This window comes from Grammomys surdaster, unplaced genomic scaffold, assembly GCF_004785775.1.
Source record: "Grammomys surdaster isolate TR1022 unplaced genomic scaffold, NIH_TR_1.0 67, whole genome shotgun sequence".
Classification (NCBI taxonomy): Eukaryota; Metazoa; Chordata; class Mammalia; order Rodentia; family Muridae; genus Grammomys; species Grammomys surdaster.
The window spans coordinates 22,123,428-22,141,735 of record NW_021604569.1 but is presented as its reverse complement, the minus strand read 5'-3'; the positions used below and the strand labels follow the sequence as shown (position 1 = coordinate 22,141,735).

General features: G+C 50.9%; 2 protein-coding genes across 4 annotated transcripts; one reads left to right on the top strand and one right to left on the bottom strand.

Moving 5' to 3' along the window:
- The first annotated feature begins 13 nt into the window (after positions 1–13).
- Positions 14–15,421, top strand: Dbnl (drebrin like). Of its 3 annotated transcripts, XM_028777278.1 has the most exons (14): positions 14–158; positions 4,681–4,736; positions 6,593–6,705; positions 7,338–7,412; positions 8,777–8,923; positions 9,906–9,983; positions 10,186–10,319; positions 10,475–10,526; positions 10,746–10,839; positions 11,179–11,274; positions 11,380–11,489; positions 12,190–12,295; positions 12,818–12,870; positions 15,095–15,421. In XM_028777278.1, exons 1-14 carry the CDS (start codon positions 76–78, stop codon positions 15,170–15,172), a joined length of 1,275 nt encoding a protein of 424 aa, XP_028633111.1. In that variant the 5' UTR covers positions 14–75; the 3' UTR covers positions 15,173–15,421. The 3 variants fall into 3 exon arrangements, with proteins under 3 accessions (XP_028633111.1, XP_028633102.1, XP_028633094.1); XM_028777269.1 differs by lacking the exon at positions 15,095–15,421 and having other exon boundaries at positions 10,478–10,526; positions 12,818–13,563; XM_028777261.1 differs by lacking the exon at positions 15,095–15,421 and having other exon boundaries at positions 12,818–13,563.
- Positions 14,557–16,788, bottom strand: Pgam2 (phosphoglycerate mutase 2). The gene is made up of 3 exons (XM_028777284.1): positions 16,267–16,788; positions 15,992–16,172; positions 14,557–14,755 (listed from the first exon to the last, which is right to left on the bottom strand). The coding sequence occupies exons 1-3, from the start codon at positions 16,678–16,680 to the stop codon at positions 14,589–14,591; spliced, it is 762 nt and encodes a 253-aa protein (XP_028633117.1). The 5' UTR covers positions 16,681–16,788; the 3' UTR covers positions 14,557–14,588.
- Positions 16,789–18,308: the final 1,520 nt, after the last annotated feature.

Below are 18,308 nucleotides of genomic sequence, written 5' to 3'. Positions count from 1 at the left end.
GGCGGGGCTTCCGGCCGTCACTGGAGGCCGGCAGAAAGCTGAGGCTGCTGCATCGCTTGGACCGTGGGGCGTGCCATGGCGGTGAACCTGAGCCGGAACGGGCCGGCGCTGCAGGAGGCCTACGTGCGTGTGGTGACCGAGAAATCCCCGACCGACTGGTAGGCAGCAAGGCGGAGCCGGAGAGGCGCCGGAGCGGGGAAGTGGAGGTCGCGGCGTGGCCGTAGTATTGCAGGATCACCTGTCCACCTTTCTGAAGCCTGATGAGATGCTACCCCACCCTCGCCACCGTTGTCCCCCAGCGAGTACCCCCCAGGCCTCTCCCCTGCCACCTAGTGGTCGGCTCTGCCCTGGGAGTCTTTTGAAGGTCTCTGCCTGCTTGTGCTTTCTTTCTGCCAGGCTCTGCATTTCTGGGACTTCCCTGGACAAAGAGGTCCCACGCAGTTCCCCAACTCCCTAGAAGGCGGAAACCACGTCTTCCAAACCCCGAGTTCAGGAATAGGTCCTGAAAGCGGCGTAAGCAGTGGTGTTGAGGTCATGAGATCACACAAGGCTCAGTCAAGGATGTCAACGATTTGGGTCCCTGGTTCTCTTAGATCACGGTTCTGAATTATAGAAAAAGGACTGAAAATGGGAGCCTGTCACCTGTTTGAGAAAAGGCTCCATCTTCCCTCCTCCACCCCAGGACATCCTCTGCTAGGCTGTCAGTGTGTAGGTTCATCCTGCAGTTCTTTTTACTCGGGCATTACAGTACTGTGAACTAGGATCTGAAGTTTCTGGAGTGACCTCTGAGTCTTCTGGAATTTCTGCTGAGCCCTCTTCAGCTTTCTGCTGCATAGTAATTCTCTTTCACTTTCCGTTTACTTAGCATGCTTCCATTAGCCAGTTTTTAGTGCTTCAGTTTCTGAGGAATGTGATGAGTATGGCAGGTGAACAAATTCTGGGGAATACAAACTGGACTTTGGCGTTCTGGTGGGACCACCACTACCCTGTGAGGTCAGTGCTGAGGGACACCATACTGAGTTTGCCTGTGTTGAGTCTTCCCTGGAGACTTCCTCTATTGCAGGACTTTGACCAACTATCTCTTCTATTCTACTGTGCTGCCTCTTCCCTTTATCTTTTGGCCCCTTAGGCTTCTGTTTGGGGAGTGATACCTGACAACCTAGCTAGCAGTACACTTCACTATGCTCTTCACTGAGCTAGCTAGCTAGCTAGTTTGCTTGCTTGCTTGCTTGCAAGACAGAGCCTCACTGTATAGCTCTGACTGGCCTGGAACTCACTGTGTAGACCAGGCTGGCCATGATCTCACCTATGTCTGTCTCCCAAGCACTCATTGAGCCTCCTCCTAGACTCATCTGCTCCACTTTGGTCTGACATTGTCCTGCCTCATCCACCCATTGTTTCTTCTGAGTGTGGAGAGCCTTCTTTCCCCATGCAGTGTTCATCTGTCCCGTGCTACTGCCCAGCTTCCTACAGTACTGCATGCAGACGGTGCTGCCACTCCAGTTGAACAAGCCTCTGGCCTCCACCCTCACTGTCACAGCCATTTCAGTAGTTACTCAGCAAGATTCAGTGGCAGGTCCCCACTCGCTAGCTGAGAAAATAGGGCCATCTAAACTTCCCCTCCCATATCTGCAGTGGCTTCCTGTTGCACTTTGAGTAAAGCCCAGACTCTTGCCATGTCTGACCTGGTTCTTGTTGCCCCTCCTGCTTACTACCGTGGCCACACCTGTTGACCACCCTTGTACCAAAGTCTTTCTCTTCCTCAAAATTGCAAGCTAGTTCCTCATCAGACAGAACCTTTGATCTTGCTGCTTCCCCTGCATGGAACATACTTAGACATCATCTTGATTGCTTCTTGCCCTGCTAGGGTTGTCTTCTCAGAGTCCTAGTCTGTGGATCACATGGCATGCCTTGAGCCTTCAGAGGCCAGAAAAGAGTGTGGTTAACTAAAGTTATACTCCCCTTGTCCTCTCTCCCAGTTTTATTTCCTTGTGATACAAATAAGACACAAGGAAACCCTCGTGGACTCTGCGTGTGTGTGTGCGTGCGTGCGTGTTCTTTATCTCTTCCCAACCATGGTCAGGTAGGCCTGTTTCTGTCCCTTGTGCCTAGCTGTCATATGTTTAGATGGATGGATTAAGCCATGCAGAAAAAGAGACTGTCAAGAAGAGGTAGTCTTCACTTTGGTAGTCATAACAGGTTACACACAGAGCTAGTACCATGGCACTGTAGGCCAGAACTGTAGCTTTAGTTTCTCATCTATAATCTAGCTTCAGCCTCCTCCCCAAAGAGCTTGGCACGGCCTGTGCTCATCTGGTTCCTATTTCACCCTGTGCATACTTCAGTCCCTACCTGTATGTTAGCATCAGGTGTATGTTTGTCTCTCCTATTGGAAGGTAAGTTCCATGGGTCAGACCTTTCAGGGATTGTTCATAGCTGCAGTCCTGTCAGCATACACATCCCTGGAGAGTGACTGGATGATAAGGTGCTTTCTTGCTGTACACAGTTCAGTGCACCATGCTTTGTTCACACTGATTTAAAAGAAAGGGTGGGGGCTTTGTTGAAGGTAAGAAAAAACATTTGAACTGGGAATTTTATTTTGGGATAGTATGTGTATGTGTGCATGTGTATGTCTGAGTGTACATGTGCAGATACATTCACAGGGACACACGGTGTAAGTGTGTGTGGGGCCCAGACGTCAGTGTCGGTTTTCCTTAGTCCCTCTCTGCCTTACCTCAGTGTTTTGTTTTGTTTTGTTTTAAGATTTATGTGTAAAATGTTTGTCTGCATATGCATATATGTACCATGTACATGCCTGGTGCCCCTGGAAGCCGGAGGAGGGTGTGGGTTCCCCTGGAACTGAATTTACAGACAGTCGTGAGCCACCATATAAATAAGGGGACCCAAACCTGGGACCTCTACAAGAGCAGAAAGGGCTCTCAGATACTGGTCCAACTCTGCCTTTCTTTCTTTTCCCTTCCTTCCTTCCTTCCTTCCTTCCTTCCTTCCTTCCTTCCTTCCTTCCTTCCTTCCTTCCTGGATAGGGTCTCATTCTGCTAGACTGGGTAGCCAGGAAGCTCCAGGATCTATCTGTCTGCCTCACCAGCACTGGGGCTATAGACACTGTCTAGCATGTACATAGGAGCTAGGGATGGACCGCTCTGGTCATCACACTAGGCATCACAAGCACTTTTTCAACTGAGCCACCTTCCTCAGTCTTGATAGGGTTTTGTTATTGTTGTTTTGTTTGAGCCAGAATCTTTCCATATAGTCCAGGCTGGCCTTGAACTTGTGATCTACCTGCCTCTGCCCCCATCCCTGCCTCCTGGTGCTGGGATTACCACGCATATACCAGTGTGCCTAGCTTGAACTGAAAAACAATCTTGAAGGTGATTTCAAGTAGAGTACAAGAGAACGTGAGGTGAGGGTGGAGGTCTACATCCCAAACACTGAGCAAGAAAGCCTTTCTCTGCCGCTGGATGCCTTCTGTCTTCTGCTTCTTCTAGTCCCCCTGCCATGACTTCCAGGGCTCATCACCAAGAGAAAGGGACTTGTTTCTTCCAGAGAGCTCTACCAACTCAGGCTGAGTATCAAATGTGCCTCCCAAGTCACTGTCCTGGTTGGCTCAGGGCTCCACTCTGGGGACTCCTCTCTTCTGGGAAGCAGCGTCTCCTGTCTGCAGCCCTGCCTAGTAGGTCTCTCTCACTGACTCTCTGGACATGCCCCTGATCACAGTGCTGACAGCATCTTAGAACTTAGTCTGGAGCTTCTGTCCACCTGCCTCTCAGGCTAAGAGTCAACAGACAGATTTGCTGTCACTTAAGTCACTCCCTGTACCTCATGCTTGTTGTCCTTGCTGGGATTGTTCATGTTGGTGCAAGATTCTTGCTAATGTCAGGGCCTTGTGTTGTGACCCTCAGGTACAGTTTGCCTGAAGAAGACCACCTCTTCAGGGCTGGTCTCCTTCATTAACCTTCATTCTGGTCAATGACTTCTGTAGCTCAGACTCACTGTGTTTCCTCACTCCTAGAGAACAAATGTATAAGCTAAACTCATCTCCAGAGTTGTATGAATAGTTATTTCTACACACCCAGCTTGAGGTCAGCACATCAAGTTAAGGCTCCACTAGATGGGAAACATGCCTCTGGGCAACTGTCCATTAGAGGCTTGGTGCTCTGTAGTCTTAACTGGCCCTCAGTGTTGTGTCATTGTCTACTTTCTGTTGCTATATCTGCCTGGGAAAGTGCATGTTTGCCAGGAGAATCTCAAGACAGGAAACCCTGCTGCTCTACTCTCAGGCTACAGAAGGCAGGGCCGACGCACACCAAGAAGTACCCGATGCACCTTTCTCCTTCCTGCTTCTCCTTTTGGTGTTTGGATTCAGGAATATGAAGACATTATTTGCCTTTTGAAATTTATGTACCCGAAAGCCAGCTGAGTGTTTTATTCACTAGTGTGTAGAAAGAGCACATAACCCTCCTGCTTATATCTTCCCCTAAGTGTGTATGTATGTCCTTCCCCAGTTCCCAGGGCTTTCTTATAGTAAGTCCTGTAGTTAGCCACAGAGTAGCCTGTTGAGTAGTCTCTGGCAATGCAGAGCAGCTTGTGCCTGCTGTGGTAGGTGCAGAGAAGGCAGAGCCCTGAGTGCCGGTCACTGAGCCCACTGATGTTTCCTTGCAGGGCTCTTTTTACCTATGAAGGCAACAGCAATGACATCCGTGTGGCTGGCACAGGGGGTGAGTATGAACCCAGACAACAGTATCATAGATGACAAAAGGAGAAGTGTGGCTAATTCTGGGCCACCACAGCTGATGTTCAAGCTATTACAGGAGCAGAGAGAGGACTCAGGTACACAAGCATCTCCTTCCTCCAGCTCAGCTACAGTGACCTTCCCCAGTCGAGTTTTCCTGCAGAACTTTTGCCAAGTTGGCTCCATTAAGGACTCCTGATCGGAATGCGGACCAGCATCAACCAGGACCAGGGCCAGAGCCATGTCAGCCATAACACACTGATGCAGTTCACATGTTTGTTAGTGAAAACATTCTTCTCTGGCTGGGCCAGGGCAGTGCTGGCAGCTAAGAAGCCACCTGCTTTCCATCTCATGGGCAGCCCTTGTCCAGGATACTACACATTGAGGATGCCAGCCTTGAAGCTGGTGCAGGTGAAGACCCACATATCTGTTCTCTGATTCTGTCCTGCCTTGGTCTTAGGCAACGACACCCAAGGACCTGACCTCATTAGGGAGAGGCAGTGCTGCTGCAAGTGGTTGTGAGGACCTTGATTTTGTGGTCAGAGTCTGTGCAGAAGAAATACAGAAGAAATACTTTTGTCCACCACTGGGATAAACTGGCAAGTTAGCTGATCCAGAGAGGCCTGAGATATGAGACAGACCTGTCAGCTGAAACCCTTGACTCCTTCCCTTGCTTGAGGCTAGCATGACTGTCCGTGGGGCCTACCTAACCACCCTCTCCTCTCAGCTCCAAGTGGATGCCCAGCACATGCTCTTTGCTCAGGCAAATGAGAGTGTGGTGTTAGTTACTATTTTTACTAGTTAGTTACTATGAGCCATTCTTGCCGATATATCCTCTTTCTAGAATTGCCACCAAATGGCCATTTCATGTGACATGGTAGGTGCCTGCAAGTTGCAGATATCAGCGTTCCTAGCTTCCTGCCAGCACAAAGCAGGACTCTGTTGCTCGTCAGAATGCTGACTGCCCTAGGTTCTGTGGAGCCCTGTAGCTGAAATGCCTGCCCTGGCTTCTGCTATGACCTGGGAAGTTTAGAGAGTGAAGCACAGTGACAGGAAGAAGAGCTTAGGGCAGCTCATCCTGACCCCAGCCAAGAATGTGAGAGTTGAACTAATTGTTCATCTTTGGAATGTTCCAAAAAGGTCTGACTCGGGTGGCCCTGGAGTCTGAGTGGACATGTAATTTGTGACAAGGGAACATTAGTAGGTCTATTGTTCAGGCCTTCCTTGGTAAAATTGTCATAGAAATCTAGTGATATGCAGGCATAGTGGTGCACACCTTTAATCTCAGCACACAGGAGACAGAGGCATGAGGACGTCTGTTAGTTTGAGGCCAGCCTGGTCTATACAGAGTGTTCCAGGACAACCAGAAAGACCTGCCTCAAAAACATTAAAGAAAAAGAAAGAAGAAAGAGTAAATATAATAAAAGTAGCGATTTAAAAAAAAAATCTAATTCCCTTCTCAATTTAGAGAAATAGTTTTAAAAACAAACAAAACCTGTTGGTAAAAACAAACAGTCACTTAACATGCTGGTCGAAGTGCACTGTCTTGAATCCCACCAACTCTACTAAATCAGCTGAGTGGGGTTGAGGCCCAAGAATCTGGTTGTATATTCATTTATTTATTTACTTATTATTTTGTGGTGCTGGAGAATGAGCCAGGACCTGAGATATGCTAGCCAGGCACACTGCCACTGAGCTGCATGTTCGTCCTTAGGAGTTTGGTTTTAAACCTGGGTCCCAGAATGGTTCTGAGGCAGGTGGGATGAGCACTGATGCAGAAGTGGCCCGGGCACCAATGGGCAGGGGTGCAGGCTGCCTCTGAGCCTTCCTGTACCTCTGCAGAGGGAGGCCTGGAGGAGCTGGTGGAGGAGCTCAACAGTGGGAAGGTGATGTACGCCTTCTGCAGGGTGAAGGACCCCAACTCCGGCCTGCCCAAATTTGTCCTCATCAACTGGGTATGTGAATTCAGTTCCTCTGATGCCGTTGGGGAAGTCCCTTATCTGCTTTCCTTTGACTGAACCTTAGGAACAGTGTTTTACTACACCATTCAGTAGGTCAACAGACCTGTTAGTTGTAAACAGGTAAATGAGCAGAATAGACGTTCATCATTGTGAACCAAGGAATAAATGGCTTTCCTTGGAATTCACCCTCCAAGCCCCGAATGGTTTCCTACAGAATGGAATAGAAATGATTACAAAAAATCCCCACCCTGTCCCCTTCCCAGTGATGGTTCTAAAGGAGCAGAGGGGCTGAGGTTGTGTTCAGGAACATTGGGACTGTAGAGATAGGAGCTCCAACAGACTCTATCCCCCTAGTCGGGGATCAGGAATGTTTGAGAAGTGCTCTCACATGGGAGCCAGCAGCTGTACTTCTTGAAGAGCAGCCTGAGCTCCCTGGAAAGGATGAGGACTGATGTCATCGTGTGACTCGTTTGGGAGAATGGCTTTGGCTTTGGCTGGGAGTGGGGAATAGGGACTAGGAAGTACCTCTTAGGAGGGACAGAGATATGGTTGGGTTCCTGGGAAATACGGGTCAGGAAGTGGCTTTGGAGGGGGCCTGGTTCATGCGGTTTGTGCTTGTGTTGCAGACAGGCGAGGGTGTGAATGATGTGCGGAAAGGAGCATGTGCCAACCACGTCAGCACCATGGCCAGCTTCCTGAAGGTAGGAACTGAGCCAAGCCCTGCGGGGGGTGGGGGGGGTGGCTTGCAAGATCCAGTACTATAGATTCGTGGTCCAGGTGAACGGGAAAGGGACTGGAATCAAGAGTAGGGTTGTAACTAATGTTCTGTCTGGACAGCAGAGTGTGGGCAGAGCCACCTCTAGCTGGCTTCAGTGTGGGCAAGGTCAGGACCACTCATTCCAACACTGAGGGAGTACGGGGGGGGGGGGGGCAGGGTGAGCCCTAGATTCTGTTTTGTTAGGATTACTCTGTCTGGATGGTTTAGCAGCAAATGGTATAGTGACTCCAACCTTTAATTTCAGCACTCAGAAGGCTGAGGCAGACCGATTGTTTGAGTTCCAGGCCAGCTAAGGCTGCACAGTGAGACCTCTTGTCTCATAAAACTAAAAAGAAAAAACGGGGAGGGATGCTTAAGCAGCAGCAAAACTTGGAGGAAGGAACAAGCTGCCAATGCCCCGCCCCAAGTATCCGTCTGATGCCCCGCCCCAAGTATCCCTCTGACACCCCATGTATTCTCTGATGCATTCCTTCCCTGCTCATTATTAGAATCAGCTGTATTTTTTTCCAATTTCCAAGACGTTTTTTAATCACAATTTATAAACTCAGTTTTCAGCTGACTTTTTGCATTTCCTTGGTTCCTGGCAAGAAGACTTGAGACTGGCTTCAGTTTCTGCCTGCATGACTTAAGACATACTTTAGTCCTTCCATTGGTGGGTGATAGAAGCTTCTTTTTTTTTTTTTTTTTTTTTGGTTTTTCGAGACAGGGTTTCTCTGTGTAGCCCTGGCTGTCCTGGAACTCATTCTGTAGACCAGGCTGGCCTCGAACTCAGAAATCCGCCTGCCTCTGCCTCCCAAGTGCTGGGATTAAAGGCGTGCGCCACCACCGCCCGGCCTTGATAGAAGCTTCTTAGCTTTTAATTAAGTTTTAAGATTTTTGCAGTGCTGAGATCAAAGACATCTCTCATGTGCTAGCTAGGCAAGTACTCTGCTACTGAGCCCATATCCCCAGTGAGCTTCCAGCATGTTAGATTTATAATGGCAGTTAATGCGGTCACAGGTCAGCTACCCGGAAAGTAATAGATGGAAGGTCCCTGAGCATGGCTTGGGAGAGCAGGGCCTGGTGTGAACTCAGCAGGAACTGTATACATCCAAGGCTGGGGAGAGCAGGGCCTGGTGTGAACTCAGCAGGAACTGTAAAAGATCCATGGCTGGGGAGAGCAGGGCCTGGTATCTCCTGACACAAGTCTTGTGTGCAGCAGTGGCCTTTGCTGTGTGGACAAGTAGGATTTTGGCCTGTCCTCCTAAACTTGCAAAGCCTATGCTTTAAGTGCTGCTTCTGCTCTAGGGTGCCCATGTGACCATCAACGCACGGGCTGAGGAGGATGTGGAGCCTGAGTGCATCATGGAGAAGGTTGCCAAGGCCTCTGGGGCCAATTACAGCTTCCATAAAGAAAGCAGCTCCTTCCAGGATGTAGGGCCTCAGGCCCCAGTGGTGAGTGCTCCCCACCAATTACCCTTCTCCATGCTTGAAAGCTGGGACCAAAAATGTAGTTTCTGATGTCTAGGAAATGAATTCCTCCTGCTTGGCATCTTTCAATGGTAATCCTAAGCCCTGGTAGGCACCAACCCCACTGGCTTGGCAAAGGCCCTTTAGCAACTGTCTGCAGCTGAGCTAGTCTACAGGGGCTCCAGTGTCTGCATAGCTTGGATGGTCCCTGGAAGTAGCCATTGTGGAGAATGTCTGGTGGCTTTATTGTGGAGCCTGGAACCACACAGACATGCATTTCTGGCAGTGTGGAGCTCATGGCTGCAAACCACTTATTAGTCATACCGTTGGGATCCATGGTGACTCTCCTGGATGCTGCTAGCTGTCAGCTGTCAGAGGAGCAGCCTGCCTTAGAGCTGCCAGGAGTCTAGGATAAGAGTCCTTTCCTGTGCCCATCATGTGTCCAGTGTTCTCAGGATGCCGTGTCCTTGCTGGGTGGTTTCCCTGGGCTTTTGTTTTTTAGATGTATTTTATTTTTATTTATGTGTATGGCTGTTTTACCTGCATATATGTATGTGCATTACATGTGTACTGTGCCTGCAGAGAGCAGAAAAGGGTGCAGGATCCTCTGGAACTGGAGTTAAAGATGTGGGTGCTGGGAACTGACCCTGGTCCTTTGTGAGAGCAGTACGTGCTCTTAGCAGCTGAGCCATCTTTCCAGCTCTTGTTTTGTTTTTTTGAGACAGAGACTTGCTCCATAGGCCAGGCTGGCCTTGAACTCAAAAACCTTCTGTCTCAGCCTCTTGGGTGCTCCTAGACTTTTTTTCCGAACATCTTGCTGTGTCTCCTTGTGGGGCCAGGCTCCCTTGAGCCTACCAGGTACAGTCCTAGTAGCTTTCACCTTCTCTTCAGAGCTGGCAAATCCCCTTTACCCTGCTGCACCTTCCACATGGCACCAGACGTCTAGCATGTACTCTGTCGTCTCTAGGGCTCTGTGTACCAGAAGACCAACGCCATATCTGAGATCAAGAGAGTTGGCAAGGATAACTTCTGGGCCAAAGCTGAGGTGAGTGCTGCAGTAGTGGGAGTGGCACACTGACAGACATCCTTCTGGGCATTATCCTTTACAGCTAATTAAACTGAAGGCATATGTAAATTAAGTCACAGGGCATGATGGGCTATAGTGTCCTTTCCTTGACCAAGTCCCTGGCAGGGGTTGAGGCCAAGGGGGCTGGCTGCACATGGCTGAGTGAGCAGCCTCCCTACAGAAAGAAGAGGAGAACCGCCGCCTGGAGGAGAAGCGCAGGGCTGAAGAGGAGCGGCAGCGGCTGGAGGAGGAGCGACGTGAGCGAGAGCTACAGGAGGCTGCCCGCCGTGAGCAGCGCTACCAGGAACAGCACAGGTCAGCTGGACAGCCGAGGTCAGCCCACCTTGCACTGGGGCAAGTGGTTGCAGCTGTCCCCAGATGCTCCCCTGTTCTAAGAGAGTCAGGGCCACTGAGGGGCCAGCATGAGGAGGTGCTGAGGTGCTCAGCTCCTCTAATTTCAGCCCTTCCAGCAGGATGGGTGAGCTGGAGCAAGACGTGCTTTCCAGGAACACACAGGACTGGGTGAGTTCTGAGACTCATCTTCACGGACCTGGGAGCTTGCTGGTTTGGATCTGTCTTGGCCACTTGGTGAAATCCTTGGATTGAAGGGTTAGCCTGAGGCTCATCTCTGCTTCCTAGTCCCCATGCCACTCCAGCCCACACATTCTTAACAGAGCTTGAGGGCCTGCTTTCTGAGGTAGGAGCAGTCGGGGTCAAGGCATGCTTCTGTGCTTCTCCCAGGAGTCTACTGGGCAGCAGGCCCGACACCCACGAGAGATTTTCAAGCAGAAGGAAAGGGCTATGTCCACCACCTCTGTCTCCAGCTCTCAGCCAGGTGAGACCTTCTCTGGGCCTGCCACATAGCAGGGTGGACTGAGGGGAAGCCAGAGTTCCATGCAGGGGCCTCCAGTGTGTGTATTAAAGGGTGACAAAGGATAAATGAGTAAGGAGAGTCACCTAGAGTCCCCTTGTGTCCTGCAGTATGACCATTCTACAGCACTCTGACCACTAAAGGACATAGGACTCTGCGGTTCACAGATTTATCACGTAGCCTCCTCACACTCTGGAGTCTTTACAGGTAGCCAGGGCCCTACTTCAGATACACCTAGGCAGGTCTGTAGACCGCAGGTGGTGTGTCTGAAGTGATCCAGGAGGTATTTACTGGATTTTTCAGGCAAGCTGAGGAGCCCCTTCCTGCAGAAGCAGCTCACTCAACCAGAAACCTCCTATGGTCGAGAGCCCACTTCTCCTGTCTCCCGGCCTGCAACAGGCAAGACCTTTGTAACAGCCCTTGCATAACCCTGGAGGGGAAGGATGCTTGAGAAGGGGTATGTTGTTGGAAGAAAGTCACAACCTGCTATGTCCTTTGCTGCAGGTGTCTGTGAGGAGCCAGCACCTAGCACTCTGTCTTTGGCCCAGACAGAAGACGAACCTACATATGAAGTACCCCCAGAGCAGGACACCCTCTACGAGGAACCACCACTGGTGGGTCCCTAATGGGGGTGCAGGTGTAGACATAGGCTTGAGTTTCCTATTGCACATTTTAGGGTACTAGAGGTGGGGTTGGGTTTTTTAGGGGTTTCTTTGGGGGGGGGAGCGTGCCTTTATAACTTTTTTATCTTATTTTATGTGTATGAGCATTTGGCCTGCATACATATGTGTTATGATACCTGTGGAGGCCAGAAGAGAGTATCAGATTCCCTAGAACCAGAGTTACAGTTGTGAGCTGCTATGTGGGTTCTGCAAGGGCCCCAAGTGCTCTTAGCTACTGGACTGTCTCTCCAGATCTGTATGGTCTTCTGCCAGAGAGCTCTGGACACAGCTTCCTGAGCACAGGACTGCAGCCACACCCAGCATCCATTTGTTTGTTTTGTGGCATGGGTGATAGAATCCAGGGCCTTGAGCATGGTAGGAAGCAGCCTGCCAGTGAGTGTGTTCTTGTTTGACTTGGAACCGTGCTGTGCTCTGGGATGGTGAGCCAGTGCTCCTGCTTGATTGATGTTAAGATGCCCAGAGCTCCTTGCAGTTGTGCGCTGCCTTGAGCTTCTGTACCTTGAACTGTGCTGCAAGTATCAGGTCCCCAAAGCCCCACTGTATTCGGTGCCCTTGCTTCGGCCCCCAGATTAATCTGACCTCTGGAGAAGGCTGAGGCTGGAATGATGTCATCCTTCTTAAATTCTGATAGGTGCAGCAGCAAGGGGCTGGCTCCGGACACATTGACAACTACATGCAGAGCCAGGGCCTCCGTGGACAAGGGCTGTGCGCCCGGGCCTTGTACGACTACCAGGCAGGTAAGAACCCCCACTTAACCATCACAGGTCACAGAACCTGAGATTAGGGGACAAGAGTGTGTATAGGGGCTTCATGGAGGTCAGCTCTAGAGAACATCTGAAATGGAAAGCCCTCTGGAGAATGGCCTTGGAGCCTCAGTCTTAAAGAGCAATGTGCCTCCTGTTAGCTGCTCACCATCCGTGGGCAGGAATCCCTATAGCCATCTTTACTGTAGATCTTCCAGGTCTGATCAGAGGTGGGGCCTGAGTAATGGTTCCCAACCTTCCTGAGTGGGGGAGGCCTTGGGGGAATGGGCTGGGGGTTGTGGAGCTGCCTTTTATGGGTGTGCTCTGGAAAGCTGTGCCTGGAGAGCTGGCCACTTGCAGTTAGTTACATTGACTTCAGGCTGCATGGCAGCAGGCTGTTTTTGAGGAGGAAACAGAATTTCTGACCTTTACAGCAGGAAAGGCAGGCCTCCCTGGGGACTGGTAAGGGATGTGACACGGCCCTGAGATGCCATGCCTTGACTTCCCTTCCTGCAGCTGACGACACAGAGATCTCCTTTGATCCTGAAAACCTAATCACAGGCATCGAGGTAATTGACGAAGGCTGGTGGCGTGGCTATGGGCCTGACGGGCACTTTGGCATGTTTCCTGCCAACTACGTGGAGCTCATAGAGTGAGCCTAAGGCCTGTCTCCTTCTCCACCAGAAGTGGCTTCTCTGTTGCCTAAGGAGGAGACCTAAGAGTCCATATTTGGCACTCTTCCAGGAATGGGACTTCAGTGAGATTGAGGCTTCCTTTGCCTTGAGTGTTCCTGTTACCCCAGATGTAGCAGTATCCCACTGCTCCCCCAAATGCTTTACCGCAGCCCCTAGGCCCTCTGCCAGCCTTACATTTGACCCCGGTGGAAACAGTGTATTGAGCCAGGTTTAACCTGTGACCAGCTCTGGATGACCTCTGTCCAGGGACAGCAGCACTGAGACATTGGACAGGGACATCTGGGGCCACAGTGTACATTTGCCTTTCTTTCTGGGTGGCTTCTAAGGGTGGTAGCTGCAGCTGTTTAGAAAGACCCGTGGGAATCACGAACTTAAAAGAGAATTGCTTTTATCGAAATCTTGACCAAAGTCAGAGTAGACCATGATGGTTTTGACAGCAGGGAGGTTTTCTCACCTGAAGCCTCCCTACCTTTTCTATCCCTGTGTCTGCTGTGGGAAGGAGGGATGGGGTGACCAACTTCCATCTCTGGGAATGTGCAGAATCAAAGACATGCATCCTGTGGTTCATCTGTTGTGTCCTGTACCCTGGCTCAGCCTAGCTGTGTCTGGTGAACTGTGAGTCTAAGCAGTGCGGCGGGCCTCAGACCGTCTGCCCCACCCGTGATCTGACTGAGGAGGAAGCCAAGCCTGGGCTCTGTATTTGCATCTACCTGAGTATGTACATGTGTGTGTACACATGTGCCCTCAGACAGACTCTGTTCAGCCTCCTACAGAAAGTATAAATGAGCGGGCATGGCGGTGCATGTAACCTCTGCACTCACGAGGCAGCGGCAGGTGGATTCCTGAGTTCAAGGTCTCAAGCCTGGTCACAGTTCCTGGACAGCCAGGGTTAACGGGTGTGTAAGTGATGTAACTGATGTTAGAGCCTTCATGACTTCGTGCATTTCAGTTCAGAAGAGGCTACTGCTACACAGTTTTCTCCAGGAACCTCTGCAACATGAGCATTCATCTGCCTGGACATGCTTGACTCCCAGACTTACTCACTGGCAGCCTGGAGTGGAAATGCACAAGGAAGCCCCTGACCTCAGGCAGTTGTCAGGCCAACTTCCTCCCCATCTTCTGCCTGTCCTTTAGGCATTATGGTGATAACAGACCATGGAGGCCCTATTGGCTTAAGCTGTTGCAGGCTTAGTAATAGACTTGTCCTGCCCTAAAGGTACACTTAGCATACCACTTAAGAGGTCACTCGGATAGCACAAAGCCACCCTGAAGGAAGCTGGCCAGGAGCTGTTTTTCCTGTTCCTCAGGGAGAAGGCCAGATCCCATTGCTTTTGTCCCTCATAGAACCAAGTGATTCTACAGCTCCAGGGCCACTACAGGGCTTGGTCACACTATAAAGAGTGTGCAAGGTCCTGAATCACCCCCAGTAGCCTGGGATGGGTGCTGGGCTTCTGCCTCTAGACATGGTGACTTAGGGATACCTGTAACCTTGGGCCTGGGAGGTCCTGTGAGTAATAAGTTGAGCTGGGTAGACCAAGCCTGGCCATACTACACTTGTCACTGCAGGAGTAACTTTATTGCCCTGTCCACCCTCACTTTGCCTTTCCCTGGGCAGCAACGGCTTCCATGGCCTTCCGAACTGTCTCTTCGTCTCCCAGGAACCTCATGGGCTTGGTGGGCTTCAGTTCCTGGTTCAGCTCATACACAATGGGGATTCCAGTGGGCAGGTTCAGTTCCATGATGGCCTGATCTGACATCCCTGAAGCAGAGGAACAGTGTTTTTAGCCCCTTCCACTCAGTTCATACAGAAAGGCCTTTGTGGGCCATGTACTGGCATTTGCCAGTTAACCCATCCCTGAGAGCGAGGCCACAAAAATGTACCTAAAGGTTTAGGGAGACCTGGCTACAGAAATAGCCCAACAGAAAGACAAGAACATCCTCCGTGAACAGCTGTGACCTGAGTGGCCACACGCATGCTCAGCCCAGATTGAATTGGCCAGGCTAAAGAGGGTTTGGAAGAATGACATTTGGTTTCTAGAGCTTCTAAAGTCTGAACAGGGGAGGAACAGGAAACCTGACCCAGTGCCTGTTCCTGCAGCCCCTGCCTGGAATAGCAGCTCAACCTTCGCCATTGCCATCACCCTACCAACCAGGAGGACCTGGGAATGTTCCCTAGGCATCGGAAGCACACCCCATGTACCTCTTTCCCAGAACATAACCCAGGGAGGAGGGGCAAGGGCACCACCCTCCTGTTGCTGCTGGGAGCTGGAGAAGTGGATCACACCCCAACACTTAGGATCCCAGCAAGTCTAAAGGTCATCCAGAATCTAATATAGACCTCTGGTGTCTAAGACCCAGTTGGGACCATAATTGGTAACCTCCCTACACTGATCTGCCCCCCCCTGCCCCCCCCCCGGGCTGTCTACCAGCCCCTGACCTTTAGTTAGGAGATTTTAAGTAGCTCCAGGTCTCTGCACTCAGACTGCTTTTTTTTTCCCCCTAAAGAAACATGGGGATGGGTGGGGTGGGGGCACAGGGTGGTTCAGCTTTGTGTGTGTGGATGTACTGTGTATTGTGTAGCCCACACCTGAGGCAAAAAGACCTCAGATTAAGGCACTGTGTACATAGACTGTCTTGAGAGAAAGAAAAGAAATGTAGACAGCCCCAGAAGAGGGATCGAGTTGTATAACAGCTCAAGTGGCTTGGTTCAGCAGCAAGCTGACATTTGGCATTGATACCCAGAGCTCTGGCCCTTTTCCCCAGTGGGTGCCTGAAGCCTGCTCTACTATCATCAGCTCCTGTGGGTGCTTAGCTGTGCTGTAGGGACTACCTTCTCCACCTTGGTCATATAGCCCACTATGTACTGGAAACGGAACAACACAAAATATTCTGCAGCTCTTAACTCAGTCATCTTTTGAAAGCCTGACATCTGTAAAATAACTGAACTCAACCTCAGTGGTTTCTGTCTCACAAATTTCCTGAGAGTGGGCCTCACCTTCCAGATGTTTCACAATGCCTCGGAGGCTGTTTCCATGGGCTGCAATAAGCACTCTCTGGCCAGCCTTAATCTTAGGTGCGATCTCCTCATTCCAGAAGGGCAGGGCCCGGGCAATGGTGTCCTTGAGGCTCTCACAGGTAGGCAGCTCCCCAGGCTTCAAGCCTGCATAGCGCCGGTCCTGGGGACAAGGGCACAGGAACATTTCTGTGTGTTTACTGGGTAGCCCTCCCACCTGGGCTCCCAGCCTTACAGCTCCCCAGCACCTGGCCCACCTTGCTGATGGAGTTGTAGTAGTTGTGTTTCTCATCCATGGGTGGTGGTGGGGTGTCAAAGGACCGCCTCCAGATCTTCACCTGCTCCTCCCCGTGCTTTGCAGCTGTCTCAGCCTTATTGAGGCCTGTGAGGCCACCATAGTGGCGCTCATTGAGGCGCCAGGTGCGCACCACAGGCACCCACATTTGGTCCGTAACATCCAGGATGGTCCAAAGGGTTCGGATAGCCCGCTTCAGCACCGATGTGTAGCAGATGTCAAACTCTATCTTGGCATCTTTGATGGCAGTGGCCCCCCGCTTGGCCTCCTCTGCCCCCTTCTCACTCAGTTCTGCATCAAACCAACCACAGAAACGGTTCTCTTGATTCCATGAGCTCTCACCATGGCGAACCATTACTAGGCGGTGGGTGGCCATGGTGGCAGGGGACACAGGAGCTCCAGGTGACAGCTGCTTGCTTAGCCCTTTAAGCTTTATAACAGTTTTCCCAGCCCCCACCCCAGCCCTAACTGCCAATCAGCATTCCAGGAGGTGCAGGCAGAGGCAGACAACCAGTAGCAGAACTGGGGGTGGGGTGTAGTCCAAGGAGCTGAACTTAAAAATAGTTCCACAAAATCATCAGCTCAGATGACAAGTCCATAACCAGCTGGCACCTGGTGCCAGGCCGCATGGGGCTGCAGAGCTGGACCAGGGTGAAGGGCAGAGGTCAAACCTGGGGCTGTTCTCGAGGAGGAAACACCCTGACACCAGCAGCTTTCAATCTCAATCAGCCCTTTCCTGATTGGGTAGAAGCATAACTAGTCCAGGCCCATTTCTGATATGTACATATATTTAAAGACAGAGTTTAGTTATGTGACCCAAGCTGCAGTCTCACTTCAGCCTCTTAGCACAATTAAGACAAGCGCAAGCATATCTCAGGAAGAAATCTAGCCTAGTGTGAAGGTAAAGTGTGTGTATAAGATATCCATACAAAGAGGTCAGTGCATACATAAATAAGTAGGTGTGTCTGCAACAGATGACTATTCTCTGTCCAGGTGCCTGTCTCAGCAAACATGCATTGTCTCCGTTGCTGTGTTTGTGAGACTGGGAGTGAACACACACCTTTTACCAGGAGGACATCCCCACCCCAATCCCACTAAGTGGCCTTGCTGTGCTCAATAATTCAAGAGAGTCATTTAGGCTGGAGACCCTCCTCAAGCTCCTGATCACCTGCCTCCCCGGCAGGGCCCTCTCCTGCCTTCCACAGGTAGCCACACTAGGAGTAGCATTTGGTAGACAGAGGAGGAAATATTACAGAAATGGAGTAGGTACAAGGCCATAGCTTTGGGGAGAGGTCCAGCCTTGTGGAGGACAGCACCAGACAGCAGAAACATGGGCGTGCACGTACACACACACACACACACACACACCTTGACCCCTTGGATTGGTTTCCAAAACAAAAGAACTCTCCTCCCTGGGTTCCCTTGTTGAGTCTAAGCTGTCATCCAAGCCAAGCTCATCCCTCCAAGCTGAGACCTACCTTGGAAAAGAAAATAGGATTCATGGTACCTTCAAGCCCCCATGTTCTAGGAACACAACTGCACTGAATTAGAGGGTACATACATCCCTTCTCAGGGGCCCAGGGATAGGATGAGCCGGGATGAGCAGCATGGGGTCTAGAACATCTGCATTTGAGCTTGGGGTACATCATCCCCACACATCATCCTACATCCTACCTCTCCCACCAGAACACAAGAATGGGTGGGTGATGAGAACCTAGGCTTGTGTGCAGGGAACCCTCCATACTGGTCCCAATACAGAGAGAAGGCTCTGTAGACTAACATTGAACCATGAATCCTAGCAGGCAGTTAGAACTTATGCAGACCTTGGGGCTTGCACATGGACCCCATCCCTGGTCTCTCTCCCCACTGCATTATGACTGTAACTGTGGCCCCAAAGGTCAGGATGATACCACAGCTGGATAAGCCTACTGTGACTAGCACCAGGTGCTAGGAAGGAAGGGGCATGATAGGATATGGAGGAGGAGAGGAACAGATGCTTTGAGG